Genomic DNA, 22723 nt, shown 5'->3' with positions numbered 1-22723 from the left:
ACCTGCCCCAGATCTACCAACAGTTTAACTACACAGGAACAGAAATGAAATGATGGCGGAAGAAGGGATGGAAGGAAGGATGGGTGGGTGGAGGGGGCGCTGGGAGGAGGGGAAGGGCAGAGAAGAGCCAACTCCACAGCCACTATCATGGCTTGCATACAAAATGCCACCTCCCTGGCAACTTCCATAAGGAATCATTCATAATATTTTCCAAATGAAACACATGTGTTCATATTATTAAAAGAAAAACAGGCTGTGGGTTGGTGAGGGCAAGGGAAAGTTAGACTGATGGAAACATCCTGAGCCAAGCAGCTCGGTAAACATGGTCTTCCTGGATGACACCCTCTGTCAGGATGGAGAACGCGGGCCTGAGAGCTTCACATGCTCCCCCGGTCTGGACTAAGACGGATGAGTCTGGAGGCGGAGGGCTTTCCTGAGCACACCACGCAACAGCGCCTGAAGGCGTGCAGTGGCTTCGTGGGAGAGGCACACATAACCCCGGGATCGCCAGGCTGAGCCGCGAAACTTACCAGGAACTTATCTTTGAGGAACTTGGCACTGCTCACTTTGAAGTTGACCAGGGGCAAGATGGTCTTCAACTCCCGGAGGCTGATACTGCAAAAGAGGGGAACCCCAGCTCTGTCAGACTTGAGGGCTTTCAACAGTGGAAGGTCTTGCTACTCCTGCCAGCTCCCACCTCAACGAGAAGACCTGCCACCAGCTCTGAGTGACCGCTGACTAGGGACAGAGGGCCCGAGATCAAGGTGGGGGTGACACCCCATGTGCAAGGAGGGTCCCCACCATCAGGGGACTGGCCGTGAACGCGGGTCACAGTGGAGATGCACGGAGTGAGCAGAAACACTGTCAGATGACCTTGGTAGATAGGAAAGGTTACCGGGGTTCAAACCAAAAGGAGGTCACTGAAGGCCAGAGATGAGGAAGGGAAAAAGCCAACCTTTTCTGAACACCTACTATGTGCCAGGCTGCCCTGGATACCTCCAAGCAATGATGTCACCTCGCCTCTCACTGCACTCAACCCTCAGGGTTCAGAACAGGCAGTGAGGGCGGGGGCCAGGACACTCAAGATCAGAGCTGCCCTAAAGACCTTAAAAGGTGGATATCGTTATCACCATTATCACAAGTCCATCCTAAAGGAAATCAACCTTGAATATTCACTGGAAGGACTGAAGCAGAAGCTCCAATACTTTGGCCACCTGATGCAAAGAGCCGACTCATTAGAAAAGACCCTCATGCTGGGAAAGCCGGAAGGTAGGACAAGGAAGGGGTCAACAGAGGATGAGATGGTTGGATGGCATTACTGACTCGATGGACATGAGTTGGAGCAAACTCCGGAAGATAGTGAAGGACCAGGAAGCCTGGCGTGCTGCTGTCCATGGGGTTGCAGAGACCCGGACATGATTTAAGAGGTTGAACAAGGACAACCATGATTCCTCTGCATTCCAGGTGAAGAAACTGGGGCTCAGAGAGGTTCGGTGCTGGCATGTGGGAGATAAGACTGCAGAGGAGCTGGCCTCTGGGTCTGTCTGTAAGCGCTGCATTTAGCTGTCTCCCAGGGAACGGCAGAAACAGAGTCGGGGGAGGAGGGGGTCAAGGGCACGCGTTCCAGACCCTTGTGGCTGCAGAGCCAAATGCTCAGCAGAGCGAGCAAGGGTGGTCCCGGGGAGCCTCTGGCTATGGCCAAAGAAAACTGCGCCGTGTTCTCAGAGACGTCAGACCAGACAGGGGCTATGCGCGGCCAGGAAGGAAGTCTGCCCAGGCTGTGGGCAGACGGCAGCCCCGCTTCCCCTACCCCGTCTACTCGCCCAGAAGGAAGCGGCACGTCCCAGCCAGCAGCCGCCCCGGGAGACGGCCAAGCGGCCTCCTGGCCGCCTCGTGGCCCCACCCCCAGCATCCTTGCCTCTCGTCTAACGGCCTCCCTGATGCCAGAGACCGTCATGGGCCTGGTGCCCCCTATGCCCCCTGCTCCTGGAGCTGGCATCCAGGGCTTCTCCCGAGAGACGGTGGGAGCCACACAAACTCCCCAGCACGCCAGGCGGGGCTGGCTGGGCAGAGCAGCGAGTAGACTGGCTGAGGCCCCTTTCTCACCCTGCCCTGGGGTGTCCATGAAGAGCCTGCCGGAGTGGGGTGAAGGCAGGGAAGTTGGGGGGGGGGGTGCTGGCACTACAAAACGAGGCAGGGTGAGGGTCTGGCCAAGACGGTGGCCCCGGGGGCTCATCCAGGACCAGGGGAGAGGAGAGAGTGCCCTGTGAAACCCAGAACTTCCAGGCAGAAACAGGGCCAAGAGACTCTCCCACAACCAGCAACAGACAGACTGGGGAGCCGGGAGCCAGGGCAGCTGCTGGGGGCCAGGGGAGCAAACACAGCCTCCTGGGGTGTGAGAATCTGAGCACTGGGACGTCTGAGCCCCCTGCTCCAATGGGCCCCCCTCAGAGCAGAGCAGCTGAGCCTCCAGGTAGAGGCGGGGGCTGAAGAACTCCTCGAGCTCCAGTGCAGGGACCTCTCCCTCCCTCCCCGCCCTGGGCATGTGGTCAGGACCTATCTGACCCCCAGCCAGGACTGGCACTCGGATTCTCAGCCACTGGAGGGCAGGAAACTAGCAGTTCCCAACTTCACCCCTCTCCCTGTCCAGGACTTGTCTTCAAAGAAAGAGAGGGCCTCGGCCACGGTCACACCCTGCCCTCTGGCCTTGATTTGGGGCAGTTCTGCAGGGCCATCCTGGAGCTCCACCAGGGAGCTGAGACTGTGGTTGCGACGGCATCGGAGCCCAGCAATTCTCCCGGCCTTCACTTCCATGGGTGCGGGGTCCCCTACGCATTCCATAAGCTTCCTGCACACAAACCCACAGCTCACGTTGTTCCCTGCAGGCTCAGCCTGTGAAGTGGGCTAGGAACTGGGGCGATTCCTTTGGGGAGAGATGGCAAAAAAGTGATTCCTTGCCCTAGAGGCAATAAACAACCAGGGCCCCTCCCCTCCTCAGGCTGGCCTGGTCCCAGAACCCACCACACTGCACCCCGGGGTGTTGATGGCCCCAGAAAACTTCCCTGCCACGCTGAGGCTGATTACCAACAGGCCCGCCATCCCTGGCTTATTGTAATGGTGGCTCAGATGGTGAAGAATCTGCCTGCCATGCAGGAGACCGGGTGTGGATCCCTGGGTCAGGAAGACTCCTGGAGAAGGAAACGGCAACCCAATGCAGTGTTCTTGCCTGGAAAACTCCATGGACAGAGAACCACGGGAGGGGGACACGACTGAGCGACTAAACCACCACCACACCCACCACCGCAGGCCGGGTGCTGGCCAAGCACTTCTCATACACTAACCCACTGAATCCTCACACCAATCCCAGGAGGTAGGAACCGGGATCTCTTTTACAAATGAGGAAACCAAGGCACAGGGAAATTGAGCAATTTTCCCAAACTCATCCAACCAGTAAGTGTGAAGAGCTGAGAGCAAACCTTAGTGCTGCCCAACAGAATGTTCTACAGTGTTGCAAATGTTCTAGATCGGAGCAGTCCAAGGCACCTAGGGCGACCAAGGAACCGAATTTTTAAAATTTTATTTAACTGTAATTAATTTAGATTTAAATAGTGACATGTGGACAGCTCAGCTCTAGAAGCTTGCTCCTCTAAGTAGGGTCCCTGGACCGGCAGTATCAGCGTCAGCTGGGAATCTGCTGGAAATGAAAATCTGTGATCCCCACCCAGACAGAGAGAAGCAGAGTTTCTGTGGGGCAGGCACAGCCACCACCACCCCCCACCCCCACCCCGCCAGGCTGTCCTGGAGCCAGGACTGCTGACCACGGGGAACCGATTTGCCTTCCTGTTGAAGAGAGAACTGGACTACACACCTGTAAGTCTGCCCCTTCTGCATCCTGAAGGCCCGGCTGAGCAAGAACAGGAAGTGCAGGCTCGGCTTATGCAAAGTCAGGGTTACGGGCCAAGGAGCAAGGGCAAGGTAGGAAAGAAACATCCACAACCCTGAGGGCTGCGGGCCCCTCCACAGGACCCACCCGTGAGCCCCACCCTGAGGAATGCAGATCCAGGGGCTGTCCAGAAGGTCCAGGGGCTTTCTCAAGGGGTATTTTGACAGGAGAAGTTTTCACCTAATGCACTGACCTTAGAAACCTAATTCCCAGATAAGAGGCAACTAAACTCTACAGATTCAAAAAGCGGGGGTTTCTGGAAATCTGGCCAGGGTAAATGTCAAAACATTTCTGCCTTAGACCCAATGTCCCCAGGCCTGGACATGTCATAAGGAAAGCTTCCAAAGGGGGAACGATCTAGTTGTCTGATGCTACATGAAGGAATGAAAAGGGAGGGCCTTTCGTTTCATCTGACCAACCGGCCAGATCCCTGACCTCAAGGAGCCCCTTCAACGTGAACAGCAACAACGAGGATGAAATTCTAAGAAAGCAGACGGAACAGCGGAGCCTGGCACTAAGGCCAGAATCCTACAGTGACCCCAGAAGCGCTTCTTGTGAGGGGCACTTCCTACTGCATCGTACGTCCACTTTGAAACACAAGACGCAAGCCAAATGACAAACAAAAGGCAACTTTTCAAGCTAGATATCAAATCCCACTGGTTGAACTACAATGCTGGCATTGATACCCTTCCCAAGAGTTACAAGGAAACGTAAACATGTTACGATTTAAGGGGAGGTGAAAAAAACAGTTTGCCCTCCTTTCACATGGGCTGGACTTAGTGACTGATTCCCAGAAAACAGAGTGGGGATGGCGGGGTGGGTTGGCGGGGGGGTCATTACAAAGGAGAGATCTGGAAAACACCACTTTGGCCAGATGGTCAAGATTTCCACCACTCTCGACAGACCAGGTGAGAGCAGACAGCCCTTGACTGAGGTGAAGGAAAAGACCCTCACCTCCACAATGTTCGCCTCCCTGTGCTCTTCCCAAACACAGCCTCGGGTTACCCTTATCTCCAGTCTAACTGTGACGAAAGCGCCAGAGCCACACAAACGGAGGGGCACGCTACAGAATGCCCAAGACCTGCTCCTCCATGCTGTCAAGGTCGGGGCTTCGCCAGTGGTCCGGGGCTAAGACTCCACACTCGCGGTGCAGGGGGCCTGGGTTGGATCCCTGCTTGGGGAACTAGATCCCACATGCTGCAACTAAGAGATCACATGCTGCAACTAAAAGGAAAAAAAAAAAGATTCTGCACACAGCAATGAAGATCATGTCATGTGCATCTCGTGGAATACCATTCAGCCTTAAAAAGGAAGGAAGTTCTGACACCTGCTATAGTAACATACGTGATTCATGAAGACATCACACTAAGTAAAATAAGGCAGTCCAAACACAGCATCCTTCCACTCAGGCGGTACCCGTAGGAGGCAAATTCAGAGACAGAAGAAAGAATAGAGGTTACCAGCGGCTGCAGGAGGGAAAATGGGGTAATGGTTTGATGGGTAGAGAGTTTCAGTTTTGCAAGATGAAAAGAGCTCTGGAGACAGACATTGAAGGCAGCATGGCAACATAAATGCACAGAAATGTACCCTGAAAAAGGTAAGTTTCATGTTACGGATAGTTCATCACAAGGAATGAGTAATTTCCAGTCACAGGAAGTCACGGCGGGAAGAGATTTCTGCCTTTTAGCAGCTTAGTGATCAATAAGCCACGGCTGACTGGCTGGGGTGCTCTGTTCAAATGACAATCGCTCGTGGCCTCGGCATCCTCATAAAATGGCCCAAGGGATGCCTAGTTGCTCAGTCTGCCAGCATCCGTTCCATAACCTCTCCCCAACTCACTAAGTCCAGACAGTGCTCAGAACAGCGGCTGCCGCAAAGCCACTTCTCGACAGACGCCAAGGTTGAAAAGTGAAACACACGTTCAGGCCAAGGAAAACCTGGGAGCAGGCCCTGCCCAAGCCCGCCCTCCCTGCCCAGAGGACGCTTGACTCCCCTGCTGCGCCTTTGTTCTCCTTCAGGAAACGTCTCATGGGCGACAGGAAAGGAGGGGAAACTGGCAGGAGTCAAGAGCCCTTTCATGGGCACCTTGGGCAAAGCTCCTTTAGAAGAGCTCTCTCAGGGCCTCACAGAGCCACGTGAAAGGCGGGATTTTCCACATGCTGACAGAGCAGCAGGGCTCGGCCCACCGGGAGGGAAGGAGGGATGTTGGGGGGCAGGGATGGGGAACAGCGAACAAGGCGTCAAGGACACAGACTCGCTCTCTGCAGAAGGTTCCGAAAAGCACTTCTCAGTGAAGGAATTGCAAGAATCGTTCTGAGCAGAGAAAGCCAGGCTCCCATTTCTCGACAACATAAGACGGAGAGCAGACCCTGCAACCAGACCGATGATGCCATATACCCCACCTCATGGAGACAGGGCCCTGGCGGGTTCCCTCCGTCCGCTCTGTGCCAACCTCAGCTGTGAATCTCCGGGCAGCCAGAGAAGGGAAATGGTCATGCGAGGCTCCGCCCTGAGGCTGAACGAGCCCAGTGTGTACCAAGGCCCCCAGTGCAGGGATCTCGTTTGATTCGCCTCTGAACACCAGGCTCAAGCCCAGGGTGTGGGACCACAGAGGATGCTGGCTGGAGAGGGGGAGGAGGAAGAGGGAGGGAGGGAAAGGCAGATGGAAAGAGACAGGGAGATGCTGGCTGACCTAATAGCATCAGTTAACTCTCCACCGCTTCCTGGTTATACCATTTGCAAATCACCCCTCGGGGCATGCGTGCGAGGACCACGGAGGCTCTGAAATTGACAAGTGATGGGTGACACCGGCCTGACAACAAAATGCCTTGAAGATGGAAAGACTTTCAGGGGCAAGCTGGGTAGGGACTTCCCTGGTGGTCCAGTGGTTAAAACTCTGCACTTTCAATGTTGGGGGCGTGGGTTCAATCACTGGCGGGGAATTAGCTCCCACGTGCTGTGCAATACACGAGGAGAGCGTGACAGAGGTTACTTGTTGCCTCGTGTATGAAGTTGACATCTCTTAATGGAGAACGGAAGGAAGGAAAGATATTTAAAAATGCTGAAAGAGGTCTGATGTGAGGCTAAAGTGATACAGTGATTGTCAAGTGCTGAGGACAGCGCCTGGCATGCAAGGTGCTCCATAAATGGTGGTTTTTATCATGACACTATTAATGGGAACTGGATCATAACTCCCCCCAAAAAAATTGATGAGAGGATGTTCAACCTCTCCCATAAATAAAGAAATGCAAATTTAAGCCAAAAATCCACCGCTGCTTTTCACCCATCAGGTTAATGAAGGCCAAAGTCTGGTGACATATGGAAAAGAGGACTCCTCTGAACCGCTAGTAGAAATATAAACTGCCATCACCTCTCTCAAACTGTCAGATTTGACGACGCCTGGCTTCTGGAATTCCTCTTGTAGGAATGTATCCTGTTCATATCTGTGTCACACACATTTACAAAAAGGAGACCCAGGGATTTCTCTGGTGGTCCAGTGGCTAAGACTCCACGGTCCCAGTGAAGGGAGCCCAGGTTTGATCCCTGGTCAGGGAATTAGATCCAACATGCTGTAACTAAGAGTTTGCATGCTACAACTACAGATCCCACCTACTCAATGAAGATGGAAGATCCTGCAGACGTCAACTGAGACCTGGTCCCGCCAAACAAACAAATAATAATAAATAATAATATTTTTTAAAAGGGAGACCTAAAAGTTTTCATAGCTTTATAACAAAGAAACAACCTGATGTTCATTGGGAAGGAACTGGTTTCCCATCAATATGGCAATGACACCACATCTATCCAAGGACAAATCACATTTGTTCCAAAAATGTGTGGCACAGAGCCTTGTATGTGCCAAGAGGGAACCACTCCAAGACGTGCTATTAAGTGAACCAGTCAGGGACACTTAATTACAGGCTGTCACATCGCCTGTCTCGTGTTCACCCAGCTCTTAGAAGCATCGCCCCCGAACTGGGTTTACTTCTGATGGTCAATCTCCACCACAAAGGATGGGCGGGGCACCTTGGGGATCCTGTTTCTCCCCAGGACACAGAAGACGCTCAAACGCGAAGGCCTAAGTGACGTGGTCCAAGTGCTTCACACAGCAGAGAAGTCCTCCCCGCAGATGGAGTGGCATTTTTCACTGCAATGAGACCCTACATGGGTGGAGAATTTTTATCACCATGACCCACACCATTGAGCACTGTGTCCACCGCCTTGTTAAGTCAAATCTGACTTCACAAGGACCTTTCCACAGCATAGAACTCACTCCAGCCCCTTCAGAATATTTCAAGAAAGAATGAGATGATCCAAAATGATCGGGAGGAAACCACAAAAATGCGAGTGAAGCTTACCTGTTTCTCCTGGTTTGGTCCACAGAATAAATCTGCTTTCTCAGCCAGCTGGGAAGAGAAATGAGACAGACAGAGAGAGTCAGAAAATCAGAAATCTATACTCACAAGTCCAAGGAAGTTCTGTAGAATGGGACACAGAGCCTGGAAATGAAAATGAAGGTCTTTCCACTTTCTAAACACCAGCGACCTGGGAAGCAGCAGCTTCTCCGTGTGGGTGAAATGTCACCCTGCCAAGCCAAGCAGCCCCGTGGACTCACAGAGTCTGGATTCTTTAAACTGACAGTTCCCTCTGATGCTCTCTGTTAATCTCCCAAAAAGCTGGTAAGAGAAACGGTCAAGATCAGAGGGCTCCGGTTCGCTGAATGGACAGCAATTCATACACAAGTCCCTCCGGACACCCAAGACACTGTCTTGGTGGACTGTCCTGAGAAGGCCCTCATCAAGCCAGGAGGAAAACCCCAGACCTCGAGCCAGAGGTCCTTCAATCAGTCAGCTTAATCTCTTCTTAAATCCTCTGAGAAATAAGCCTGGGGCCCTCCCCTCAGACCCAACACCAGGACGAGTTTCTGTCTCAATCCCGGTGCCCTTCTCACCCTGGCAGAACAAGGCCCAGGGAGATGGGAGGCTCTTCTGGGAGATGCTGGAGTGTCCACAGCCACGACTGAACACCTACTGCATACAGGGCACTCCAGGAGCCTCTAAGACGAAATGTCTCCTCTTCCTTTCTTTCTCCATACCGGCTAGAGGGAGCAGAACAGACGCCCGAGTGAGCGAATACGGAGAAATAGGCAAAGCCATTACCTCTCGATGATGGTGGGGGTGGACGCGCTCATCACTTCCTGGTGTAGGATCTTCAAGCCAGATAGCCACTTAGCAGCATCTTCCTTCGAGTCGGCTGGAGAGCGGAGGGGCCAGAAATGCAGTGTTACTCCCTGGGAAGATCTCTGCTTGGACACTCCCACCCCACACAGACCACGGGGATGGGAGGAGCCTGTGCTGGTCTCTGGGACCTGCTTTTTGCCCGTGGTGAGCCTCCTACAGCAGGAGTAACAAGTTAGTAGAGCTTTAGCTTTAGTCCTAGTCCTATACTAACGAACAAGAGGCAGAACTCAGGACAACTTGGACCACGATCCTGAGAGCCCTCAGCACCTCCCTTGTTTCCCATCAAGCCCAGAGAGAGGGCCGCCAAGTAGGCGAGGCTGATGCCTGGAAGGGAAGCAGCAACAAGCGGTGGGAAGAGCTTGGCATCATCCCCAAGTCCCACTGTAGTGCTTCAGGGCTGTGTGATGTTCAGCTGGTTACTTAACCTCTCTGTGCCTCATTTCCTCATCATAAAATGAAGCTGGCAATGCAAACACGTGGTCCTGCTATTATACATCTTTTCACACCACCACGGGCTTTGTTCGCCTGGACAGAGCATGCCGAGGTCTCTGCTCTCATTCTTCCCAGGTGGATGAAGAGAAAGGTGTGGCTAGGAAGGGTGAAGGGAAGAAGCCGGGATCCAGCCAGCAAGCTGGCATCCTGGGCTCCACATCTTGCTTGGGCTTTCACGGCCTCCCTACCAAGAACAGCAACCAGGCCTCAGCCTGCAGCCGGGCTAAGTGAACAAAGCTCAGAAGGTTCAGGGTCACGGGCCCCTCTTTCCTGTCCCGCCCCCGCCTCCTGGCACACCCCCTCCATCAGACATTCACCCATCACTTCCCCCATGCGGCTTACCATTTCCCTCCTCCAAGCCTGGCACATGCAATGCTCTCTCCCTGGACCATCCTCCCTCGTTCCTCACAACTCCTACTGATGCCTCAAAACCCAGTTTAAAAAAAGTCACCTCCCCGGCAAAGCCTCCCAGGGAATTAGGCACCATGTATTCCTCCAGCACACTGTATTACGTTTAGACTATGGCTCTTTTCAGAGAGGACTCTAAGTTCCTGTCCACACGTCTGTCTCCCCAAGTAGACCATGAGCTCCTTAAAAGTGGTAACTGGGTCTAAGTCTCATTACAGCCCCAGCGACATCTAGTACAACCCGAACTGAGCATATGCTCAAAAGATGCCTGAGGAAAGCATGAATGAGAAATTAAACCAGTGAGAGTCATTGGACCTGAAATTAAAAGTCCCTAATGCTACTCAGCTTCCACAGTTTCCCCCCACTTTGGTTTATTTTTAATGCTACTTAATCTCTCTCTTGTCCACCATGATTTTATATCAAGTTCTAAGTCAAGAAATTCTGGGGTTAGACCTGAAGGTAGCTATAAGCTTCCATCCCTGAGCCAAGTGCCTGAGCTTTTTCAGCTCCTCTCCCACTCAAAGGCCTCTCTGACTTTCTGGTGGATTCACAAGGATGACCAGACGTCACACCTCCGGATTGTGTCTATGAGTGTGTACTGTGTGTATGCGTGTATACATGTATGAGATAGAAGATTTCAGGATCGTGCCTTTAGATCAGTTAAGCTGAATAAATGGTGCAGGCCACACTCGACTAGACAAAAAAATGTAACCTGCCTTTGGCTCTCAGCACAGCATGAGCCAAACAGGCCCTTAACATAATCCTTTCAACATCCCCAGGAGGTCAGCATGAGGACGAACTGGGTCCTGGTTTACAACTGAGTAAACTGTAGCTCAGAGAGGCAGAGTCACTTATTCAAAGCCACACAGCTACAAAGGGGCAGGATCAGGATTCAGAACCGTGATGCAAACACGCATCAGCAGTGGGGCGGGCTGAGCATCCCGCTGGAGAACTCTCTCTCGGGAGGAAAGCCAGGCCCAGGGAGGGACGCGCACACGGCGGGCACCCACCTGCCAGGCTGAGCGTGCTGAGCACAAACTGGGTGCCGTAGAGGATGGTGAAGCAGCACTCGTCCTTCTGGCGGACCGCTTTCGCGCGCTCGAAATCCTTGGAGTTCTTCCCTGGCCGGATCTCCTTTATCTCCATGATGTCCACTGAAGGAAAAGTAACAGCAGCCGGTCAGAAGCCGGACGTCACTCCCTCTGAGGCGGCCGCCACGTGCCGGCACCCCAGACACCCCGCCCAGCTCTTCACTGCGCAGGGTGAAGACAAGCTCGACCAGCCCCAGGCCCTGCCCGTCCACAGCTGTGTGTGCAAATAATAAAACGCGTGCGGTTCTCAGGCGCTCAGGGCTGGGAGAGCTTTGTACAGCCATGCTGCGAGTCACTCATCGTGTCTGACTCGTCACGACCCTACGGACTGTAGTGTAGCCCGCCAAGCTCCTCCGTCCATGGGATTCTCCAGGCAAGAATACTGGAGTGGGTTGCCATTCCCTTCTCCAGAGGATCTCCCCATCCCAGGGATTGAACCCAGGTCTCCCACACTGCAGGCAGATTCTTTACCGTCTGAGTCACCGGGGAAGCCCTAGATGACAGAAAAAGAGGAAATTCATCCTCCCCAGAACCCCGGCCACAGGACTCTGACTTTCTCCTGGGCAAAGGTCAGGACGGCCCCTGACTCAAAGGTGAGCCCTTCCCCTCACAGGATGGCCATTTGTTGCAAGATGGACACCCCCCCCCCCCCAATCTCAGGATGTCCAGTGAACTAAGGAGTGTCACAAAGAGACAAGTCCTTCCATCGTTTCCTCCTTTTCTTCTGTCAGAAAAGCACCTTTTCCTGGGATGGAACCACTTCCCACGCCTGAGATGAAGGTGCTCCACTTCCCTCCCCCAAGGAGGGGCCCAGGGTCCCAGAAATTACCAAGGCATCCCACCTCTTGGTCAGGATTCAGAGAGTAGCACACGGCCTAAGCTGGGCCCGCCAGCATCCTCCTGGGACTTACTTGGCCAAATCCACTCATCACCTTTCTCCTGCTGCTGCTGCTGCAGGCTGACAAAACATGAGTTGAGGGGTGGCAGGGTCCACGCTGCTGGGCACGTGGAAAGCAAAATGACTCAGTCCCAACGCACTATCGAACTCCTGGGTCCGTTTGGGCTTGAAGCCTCTTCTGCATTTGAACACGCTATCTATGTGACCTAATCGATTCTCTTTTTTGCTTTGGTGAGTGGGAAATTTCTGTCGCATGCAACCGTGAGAATCCTGAGACATACACCTCCAGTATTGCACTGAACAGAAAAACAGGAAAGAGAGGTATTCCTGGATATGAGAGGGTAGGAAGGAGACCTCAGCTTTGACCTGGAGTCCAAGAAGCAAACAGACCCACATGAACCAGGGCATCTCAGAGTCAGAGTTGAAGCAGCAGGAAAGGTTCACAGCTGTTCACACGTAACCGCAGAATGAGGTATATGCGTGCTCAGTCATGTCCGACTCTTTGCGACCCCATGGACTATAGTCCACCAGGCTCCTCTGTCCATGGGATTCTCCACGTGAGAACACTAAAGTGGGTTGCCATTTCCTCCTCCAGGGGATCATCCCAACCCAGGGATCGAACCTGAATCTCTTGCATCTCCTGCATTGGTAGGCAGATTCTCCACCACCAGCCTACCTGAAATGGTATCATTTCGTTCTTTTTTTATGGTTGAGTTGTCAGGCCATCATAAATTTTCATCATTTTTTATATGGACTCAATTTTGGTTTCTTTTGTTTCGGTGTAGAGTTTTAGGGAATTTTATCACATGTACAGACTCATGTAGCCACCACCGCACACAGGAGGCAGAAGAGGGGAGACACTTAAATTAGGGGAGGAAGCGGGTGGAATGAACTAAAGGCTTCCACTGTCTCACCATGGATCTAGCCAGACTGGAAACAGTTTGGGGGACAAGAGTCCTGAAGTAAAGTGAAACAACTTTAAATAAACAGCGTTTGTTCTGCACTCTGTGTGTGGTGGTGGTTACACAAGTCTATACATGTGATAAAATTCCTTAAAACTATTCACTGAAACAAAAACAAACCAAAACTGAGTCCACATAAAAAAAAAATGATGAAAAGTCACTATGGCCTGACCACTCAGCCATAAAATAGAACGAAATTATACCATTTGCAGCAACTTGGATGCAACCCGAGATTACCACAGTAAGGGGAGTAAATCACAGAGAGAAAGATAAACACTTCATGGTATCACTTACATGGGCTTTCTCGGTAACTTGGTGGTAAAGAATCCACCATCTACGCAGCAGACACTGCACAGTTTGATCCCTGGGCTGGGAAGGTCCCCTCAAGGAGGAAATGGCAACCCAGTCCAGGATTCTTGCCTGGGAAATCCCATGGACAGAGGAGCCTGGTGGGCTACAGTCCAGGAGGGTTGCAAAGAGTCTGACACGACTGAGCGACGGGGCACACACACATCACAAATTTGTGCAATCAAAAATATGACACAAGCGAACCTATCTATGAGCCAGAAACAGAATCAGGGACATAAGAGGACAGACTGGGTTGCCAATGGAGGCGGGTGAGAGAGGGAGTGGCACTGGGAGCTTGGGATTAGCAGATGCAAACTGGTATATACAGAATGAATAAACTACAAGGTCCAACTGCAGAGTATCCTGTGATAAGTCATAATGAAAAAGAATGTATATATGTGTGTAAATGAGTCACTCTGCTGTACAGTGTAACTGACATAACAGTGTAACTCAATTATACTTCAATAAAAAATAAATTTAAAAAAACTAATTATGGTCTGCAGTTTAATAACATTTTACCAGCGTCAATTTCCTGGGTTTGATAACTATGGTTATGAAAAATGTTATCATGGGAGGAAATTAGATGAAAGGCACACAGAAACTTCGTATTATCTGAATCTATACTTGTTTCAAACCAAAAAAAAGTTTTTGAGAGACTTAGCAATTATGAATGGCCCTATTACTGGGGGGTCTCTAAACCTTGCGGGGTAGGGAGGTATAATCCCACCCTTCATCCAACCCTGAAACCGGGGAATCTTATCTTTTCTTCTTATCCTCATTCCTCAAAACCCAACAACAAGACACAAGGAGCCTTTGTGTGTGCTCAGGCTCACCGCCTTCTGAGAGGTCAGATCAGCAGTGCTATCTACCTGCTTCAGCAGTTATCTGGGAACATCTAAGGTATTAAGGTCTGTTCTCAGAAGCCACTTACTCACCCAGCCAGTCAAGAGTCTAGCAACTTTAAGTAAATACTCTTTTTTCCCCCCTAGTTAGTCTAGCAATGATTATCTAACCATTCTCTTTCCCCATAAAATATTGCTAAGAGGGAATTTCTGAATTGGCCTACTGTGAACTTTTTTCCTTACAGCAAAATTATAATAAACATATGACTGTTAAAAGGGGAAGGGGACAGGACTTCCCTGGCGGTCCAGTGGTTAAGAATCAGCCTTCCAATGCAGAGGGCACTGGTTCGATCCCTGTTCCGGGAACGAAGATCCCACACATCACGGAGCAACTAAGCCCGGGCCCTCCAGAGCTCGCGCACCACAACTACGGAGTTTACGGGGCTGCGGCAAAGAGCCCACGTGCCGCAACTGAGACCCAGACAGATAAACGTGTTTTTAAAAGACAGAGAAAACAGGAAATGGGAAAAGAATGAACTACAGCAGCTTTACTCTGACGACACAAACAGCCCCGATGACCCCTACACCACCGCCCCTCACTTCAGTGCAAGCAAGCACCCTTTGGAGGCCAGCCCTGTCCCGGGAGAGGGCTGCAGGTGTCCACCCTCATCGGCAGGACTGGACACCTCCATGACGTCACCCTGACCGCTCCCCTCTTTCTTTGCCCAGATAAGTCCTGGCCTATTCATCATACTTCCAGTAAGACCATGCTTTCTCCACTAGAGCCTCCCTTCCATTATCAAAAGTCAGCTGACTATTGGTGTGAGTGTATTTCTGGTCTCTCTCTTCTGTCCCGTGGATATGTTGTTTCCCTGACTGTCCTGATAACTGTGACTTTACTGTAAGTCTCAGAGTGAGGCTGCAACCCCCCCTGACTTTCTCCTTCAACACTGCATTGGCTGTCCCAGGTGTCTTGCCTCTCTATGTGAACTTGAGGATCAGACTGTCAATATCTACAGAAGAACCTGCTAGGATACTGATGGAGACTGTGTTGACTACACTCGGTTGCATAGAACTGACATATCAAGTCTTTCTATCCACGAAGGTAGAGTATTGATCCATCACACCTTGTCAGCCAGACAATCCCCTAACTGTACACAGTCCTGGCCCCCAACGGTCTTACAGACACACTGATTTCAACCGTGAGAAAACAAACCCAACCAATGATAATCACATACAACTCACACAGAGCACACACCATAATGCCAAGCACGCTGCCAGTGCTTTGCCCAAGTCATTGGTTGGTTCCCTGGAAAGCTCCTCACCAGCACCACCTGCAATTCAGGTGCATCTGTTCACTGCCCATCCACTCTCTCCTCCAAGCCCCAGCAGGACAAGGGTCGTGTCCGTCCTGCGCACACCTGGAGCCTCACAGCTGCCTGCGTCAGAGCCTGACTTGGAGGAGAGACTCAGACTGCCGTGCAATGAATGAGAAGGCTTCCCAGGTGGCTTGGCTTGGCTTCCCCCAGAAGCAGATTCTGAGACCGTGATTTGAGCACATGCAGTTCACCCAGGAGTGGATGCCAGGAAACACTAGCAGAAGCACGGGGAAGCAAGACAGTTGCTATGTTATCAAACTGGTATCCCAGGGGCACTGAGGGCTGACCCCACGGGGATTAGGAGCCCCTTAAAGGCTGCCCCACGGAGGAGGGAGGGAGCTGGGGTATTTATCCCCCAACTTCCACCTGTTACTGGTCAAGGACTGCTTCTGGAGGCCCTACCCCCCTTCCAGGCCTTGGGGAGAGGGCTGCAGCGTTCACAGCAAAGTGCCTTCAACGTGCAGCAGTGACCATCTAGCATGAGGGTCAGCCCACAGCACCCTCTGCTGTATCAGCTTTTCAATCCGGTAGTTTCTGTGCTGTGTGTGCCCAGCCACTAAATCATGTCCGATTCCTCGAAACCCCATGGACTGTAGCCCGCCAGGCTCCTCTGTCCGTGGAATTCTCCAGGCAAGAATGCTGGAGCGAGTTGCCATTTCCTTCTCCAGGGGATCTTCCCGACCCAGGGACTGACCCTGACTCTTCTAAGTCCCCTGTAGATTCTTTACCACTGAGCCGCCTGGGAAGCCCTGTAGTTCTGTGCTACCCTCGCGGAACTCGGGGATCAGACGGCATCAAAGTTGCAGCGTCCCCAGTTCAGGCAGAACACTGGGGGATGTGGACAGGCCCCAGTTATTGACAAGAACAGCGTCTCTGGGCTCCCCCAAGTGGAGCTGCTGAGTGGAGACAGGACGAGAGGTTACTACTATACTTTCTGGAGCCCTGAAGGTGTCCTGAAACTACAGAAAGCAGTGCACTCTCTCGCTCAATCTCTTCAAAAATAACAGCTTTATTAAGATATAGTTCAGGACTTCCTGGGTGGTGGGGCGGTTAAGAATCCTGCCAACGCAGGGCACAGGGGTTGGATCCCTGGTCTGGGAAGGTTCCCCACGCCTCAGGGCAACTAGGACCGAGCGCCGGAACCACTGAGCCCGTGTGCTGCAGCTACTGAAGACCGCATACCCAGAGCCCGCGCGCAGCCAGAGAAGCCCGCACACGGAGAAGCCCGTGCACCACATGGGAGGGGGGCCCGCTCATGGCAAGGAAGACCCAGCACAAACAGAAACAAGTTTTTTAAAGGAATATAGTTCCTATGCCATAGCTACAGTGCCCATGCCATCCACTTGGAGCAAACACTTCAATGGCTTCTAGCAGATTCTCAGACTCGTGCAGCCACCGGAGTCAATGCTAGAACGTTCTCATCTCCATGACAAGCAGCCCGTACCCTTCCGTCTCCACATTCCCGCTCAGCCCCACCAGCTCCTGGAAACCACTCATCCACTTTCAGTCTACACACAGTTGCCCGTTCTGGATGTTTCATATAAACGGAATCACAGGATACATGGTCTTCCTTCTGGGCCTGGCTCTTCCATTCACTTGGCAGGACATCTCCGTGGTCCTTCTGTGTTGCCACACGTGTCGTTTTTATGAATGAATGACATTCCATCATATGAATCTGATCTAACCATTTATCCGCTGTAGGGTATTAGGGTTGTTTCCACGTTTGGGCTATTGTAAATACTACAGTTCTGAACATTCTCAAGCAGGTTTCTGTTTGAACACCTGTTTTCAGTTATCTTGGGTTTCTGGTAGGAGTGGAAACTGGTCCTCTATTGTTTACACCCTCAGGGCCGCAGGTGTGATGGTGACATGCCCCCTACACACCACAAGGCTGACCAGCCGCCCACCCGGAGCAGCAGTGGCTCATACGTAGGTGGACAGTCACCTGTTTGCGTGGGCTTGTGGCTGAGACTCCGCGAACCACCACCAAGTCCTTCCAAAGAGTCACCACTACTTCCAGACATTCTGGGCGAGCAGGGGCCGCCTCCAGAGACACAGGGGTGCCCACTGTCTGGCCACCCCTTGAATACCAGGAGCCGCAGGAAGGAAATCCCTGACCAGTGGGAGTGGCTTTCTATTGGTAATCTGCAGAGGCTGATTCTTAAAGAGAAAGAAATACCAGACCACCTGACCTGCCTCCTGAGAAATCTGTATGCAGGTCAGGAAGCAACAGTTAGAACTGGACATGGAACAACAGACTGGTTCCAAATAGAGAAAGGAGTATGTCAAGGCTGTATATTTGTCACCCTGCTTATTTAACTTATATGCAGAATACATCATGAGAAATGCTGGGCTGGATGAAGCACAAGCTGGAATCAAGATTGCCAGGAGAAATATCAATAACCTCAGATATGTAGATGACACCACCCTTATGGCAGAAAGCAAAGAACTAAAGAGCCTCTTGATGAAAGTGAAAGAGGAGAGTGAAAAAGTTGGCTTAAAACTCAACATTCAGAAAGCTAAGATCATGGCATCTGGTCCCATCACTTTATGGAAAATAAGATGGGGAAACAGTAGAAACAGTGTCAGACTTTATTTTTCTGGGCTCCAAAATCACTGCAGATGGTGACTGCAGCCATGAAATTAGGAGACGCTTACTCCTTGGAAGGAAAGTTATAACCAACCTAGACAGCATATTAAAAAGCAGAGACATTACTCTGCCAACAAAGGTCCATCTCATCAAGGCTATGGTTTTTCCAGTAGTCAAGAATGGATGTGAGAGTTGGACTACAAAGAAAACTGAGCGCCAAAGAATTGATGCTTTTGAACTGTGGTGTTGGAGAAGACTCTTGAGAGTCCCTTGGACTGCAAGGAGATCCAACCAGTCCATCCTAAAGGAACTCAGTCCTGAATATTCATTGGAAGGACTGATGCTGAAGCTGAAACTCCAATACTTTGGCCACCTGCGATGAACTGACTCATCTAAAAAGACCCTGATGCTGGGAAAGATTGAAGGCAGAAGAAGAAGGGGACGAGATAGGATGAGATGGTTGGATGGCACCACCGACTCAATGGACATGAGCTTGAGTAAACTCCGTGAACTGGTGATGGACAGGGAGGCCTGGCGTGCTAAGGTCCATGGGGTCACAAAGAGTCAGACACGACTGAGCGACTGAACTGAACTGACTGAAGAGGTTGCAGGAGCCCTTTGGGCATTTTTGCTGACATGCCCAGCACTTGATCTTACATCACACAGGGCAGCGGGGCACCCTCCTTATTGAAGGGTTGTCCCACTGACTTAGGGGTGCAAGACTTAGGTGGGTGATGCTGGCTACACTCAGCTAGGTTAACCCCAAAGCGCCTTTCTGACCGACCTGCCCCTGGGAATAAAACCCCAGTGCTGGGGATGCAAACCCACATGTTCCCAAGGGTCTCCCAGGTGTGGGAGACTTGTGTGTGGATCCTCATGTATGTATACACATGGGCATGCACATACTGTGTACAGGTGCCTATTGCTATTCAAATGTTCACATATGAGTATCTACTCTAAGACTCAGATGCTGGGAAAGACTGAGGGTAAGAGAAGAAGGGGGCGACAGACAATGAGATGGATGGATGGCATCACCGTCTCAATGGACATGCGTTTGAGCAAACTCCAGGAGATGGTGAAGGACAGGGAAGCGTGCTGCAGTCCGTGGGGTCGCAAAGACTTAAGAATGACTTAGAGACTGAACAACAACAAGTTACCATTTTTCACCTGAAATTCACCACCTGGACCACACACAGCTGCTATAGGAAGGTCACGAGCAGGCACCTGTGGAAATATCACTGCGTATCAGTCTGCCTTGGAGAGGAACGTGTCCAGTGCCGTCGGTGGTACAAATCGTCATGCAGCAAACCTAGTGTCCTGCCACCCTAGTCCATCTCAGTGTTTACTTCTGGCAAGCCAACTACCAACCAGAGTGCAATTTAGATACTCTCTTTAGTATTTCTAACAGGTGATTTCACTGTCATTTCTATTAAGCTACAAAGTAGTTATACGACTGAAACAAAAAATCAAAATTCAGGACCAATACTGCACGGCATCATATACACAGGTAATAACACCATCAAAGCATCAAATCATTAGCTGTTTGTCGCTGTCAATGATCTATATTCTTGCAGAAATATTTGATGGGCTGGTCCTAGGTGCTTAAGGGTGTTAAGCAATACTGTGGAAATGGGTTGGGTTTTTTCCAAGCTGTTGGTGATGCACCACCACTTGTATTCATGTAATAGGACATAACACACTATCCCAAGAAAGACGCTCTCCACTGCGTCTTCAGGGATGCATGAGGCTCAGCTAAGGATGTGTGTGCATGTGTGTGTAAAAGTGTGAGAAGAGGTTCAAAAAGAAAGAGGTTCCCACCAAGTTGCTGACAGTAGGGGTGACTCATGGGAAGGGTGATGGGCGGCGGCCGGGGGACCTTGACCTGTGTGGGCGGGAGTTTTGGCCAAGGGCTCAGGCAGAGCACAGACTCGACTACCGAGTGGGCTGCCAGGGCCGGGGCCTGGGCCGGCGGGGCTCATGTGGTCAGGCTCCGCAGCCGCGCTTCCGGCTTGAAGAAGCGAGATGACACAGCCACAGAGGCGAGGTCTGCACAGCCCCCTTCCCGGCATCACCCCGGGTCTCCCCAAGTCCAGCCACCACTACTCACCCATCACCTGCAGGCGCGCACTTGGGGTTTCTGTGCCCCGTGTCGGTTCCCCATGACCCTGTTTCTCGGCTCCTGTTTCCTTCCTCCTCTCACTCTTGACTCTGGGCCGCTCTCAGACTGCCCCCCACGCCTGGCACCTCCTCCTGCGCTCGCCTGGCCTCCTCCCCATCTCCTCACCCAACCTCAGGTGGCACCACCTGCCAACGAGCTTAACAAAACACCTTCAGGGAAGCTCCAGGTATAACCGAGGGGAAAGGAGACAGACCAGGCTCGGGCACCTCCCTGCACATGCCCACCGTCCCCCTTTCCATCTTTCAGTCATTCAACCAACCAGGTGGGGAGCAAGCAGTCTGCTGAGTGCCAGGGAAGGAGCTGACAGGCACAGTCCCCGTCCCCGGAATCTCTGAGGCTGGAAGTGGGGACAGACCCTGAGCAGATTTGCACGTAAACCTCCCACCAAGCTAAACATCGCAAAGCAACAAGATCAAGTATACACAGGGGCTTCGGCCCAGCAAGGGGAAGGAAGGCTACTCGAGACTGTGAGCATCCCGGCTGGGTTCTGCAGGGTGCAGTTATCCTGTGTGGGGGTTAAGGGGGAAGCCCTGGGAGGAGTCTGCACTGCAGAGAAACCGGTTCCAAGCCCAGCTCTGCTCCCCAACGACAGCTGGGAGCCTGGGCGAGTCACTTCCCTTCTCCCTTCAGCTGCACGCACAGTGCTAAGAGCAGCACCCTCCCTGAGCTGCTCTGCAAATGAGATGAAACGGCAGTCAGTGAACACTGTGGTGGCCCCTGGGAGGTCTCAGAGTCGGGGTTAGCTGAGCTGTCGGGATGAACGCTCTTCCACGGCATCTCTCAGCAACACCTTCACCACCGCTGGTGGTTTCGCTTTGTCTCAGTGAAGGACCCTGCTTTAAAAAGCCAAAGGGCATGGGGTTACTTTGATAAATAACTGAGATGCACCACGGAACGCACAGTTACAGGAGGTGCACGTGGGGGCACAGGAACAGTCCAACTCCACAAAAACCGAGGAGACACGGCTTCAAGTTGCACACTGTCATCCCCAGCTATGCACCCGGGGACAAGTTCCTTTATTCTGACTTGACGTCTACTTTCTCATAGGTGCAATGGGGAAATAACATCCATCCCATAGGTAGATATGCCTGAAAGAACTTGGTAAAATGTCAAAAAGGTGGAGCTTTTGATATTAGAGATTATTTTAGGATCTTCCCTGGTACAGTCCAGTGGCTAAGACTCTGCACTCCCAACGTCAGGGAGCCCAGGTTCAATCCCTGGTCGAGGAACTAGAGTCCACGTGCTACAACTAAGACCCATCACAGCCAGATAAATAAATATTCAAAAAATTATTTTAAAGGCTAGAGATGGGGAGTGAGGGGGGCTGCTCTCATCTTCCTTGTTGAGGAAAGCAACATGAAATGGATGAGACTGTGCTGACACTGAGCTGAGGACATCCGTCTCCTGCTTCCACGCAGAGACTTTTCCAGAAAAACGACAAACATTGAGCTGTTCCTGGAAGGCTCTGCATCGATGCAGGAATGTTTGAAGAGCCAATTTAGGGGTGTTTAAGAGTTTGAAGTGATCCTGGAGAAACTGACCAGCCTTCTCTTACCCTCAGGGACTCCCTCTCCCCCAGAGAGGAGGGAACGCTCCCCGACAGGAGAGTCTGGGTTAAGGAACCTGGCTTGCCCAGCTCAGGCTGCTTATCCAGCTCTGGTCCAACCTACCCCCCAGGAACCACACACCCGGCCCCACTCCCTGTGGCTTGGAGTGGGCATCCAACCGTGCCCAGGGTGAGCAGGTCAGGGGTCAGAGAGCAGTGCTAAACCAGACTCTCGGGGAAGCTCAAACACAGAGCAAATCTTCTCATAGCCCGCGATGAGTGACCTGGGTCTCAGTTCTTAATCGTGTTCGAACTCAGGAGAAGATGACAGAAAGAGAACCCTTATGAAGTGGCCAGCCAAAACATCAAACACAGTTCTTTAAGTATTCATTGTTTTAGAGTCACTTAAATTTGATGTTTCCTCCCTCCTGCTGAAAACAAAACGAGAATGATCCCACGAGTCTGACGTGGGAGATGATTTTAACAGGACCTACATTCTTTCTATGTCTTAATTGTGATGTGTATTTTCCCAATTCATATTGAAACACATCTAGCAGCCTCTAAACTGTGAGCTCAAAGTTCCCTCCATACAAATTTAAGTTTAAAAAAGTTGATTTTAAAATATGTATTAGGTATAGAAAACAGGTGGTATGCAGATACAACAAAAATCATTAAGGCATTAAAAGAAAGGACTCACCCCTTTATGCGTGCGTGGCCTAATAAAATTTTAATTTGTTTTGCTTTAAACCCAGTACTGGGGCTTCCTTGGTGGTCCAGTGGTTAAATATTTGCCTTCCAATGCAGG

At 51.5% G+C, this 22723-nt stretch overlaps 1 protein-coding gene across 1 annotated transcript in view; it reads right to left on the bottom strand.

Moving 5' to 3' along the window:
• PLCG2 (phospholipase C gamma 2) overlaps positions 1-22723 on the bottom strand; it is a 154284-nt gene that overhangs the window by 78587 nt on the left and 52974 nt on the right. Inside the window, exons 3-6 of the mRNA XM_065925092.1 lie at positions 11094-11237; positions 9103-9196; positions 8302-8349; positions 531-615 (exon numbers count right to left, since the gene is read on the bottom strand). Coding sequence (XP_065781164.1) covers positions 531-615; positions 8302-8349; positions 9103-9196; positions 11094-11237 — 371 coding nt within the window. The remainder of the gene's footprint in view (positions 1-530; positions 616-8301; positions 8350-9102; positions 9197-11093; positions 11238-22723) is intronic.

This window comes from Muntiacus reevesi, chromosome 2, assembly GCF_963930625.1.
Source record: "Muntiacus reevesi chromosome 2, mMunRee1.1, whole genome shotgun sequence".
Lineage (NCBI taxonomy): Eukaryota > Metazoa > Chordata > Mammalia > Artiodactyla > Cervidae > Muntiacus > Muntiacus reevesi.
This window is presented reverse-complemented; position numbering and strand designations above follow the sequence as displayed.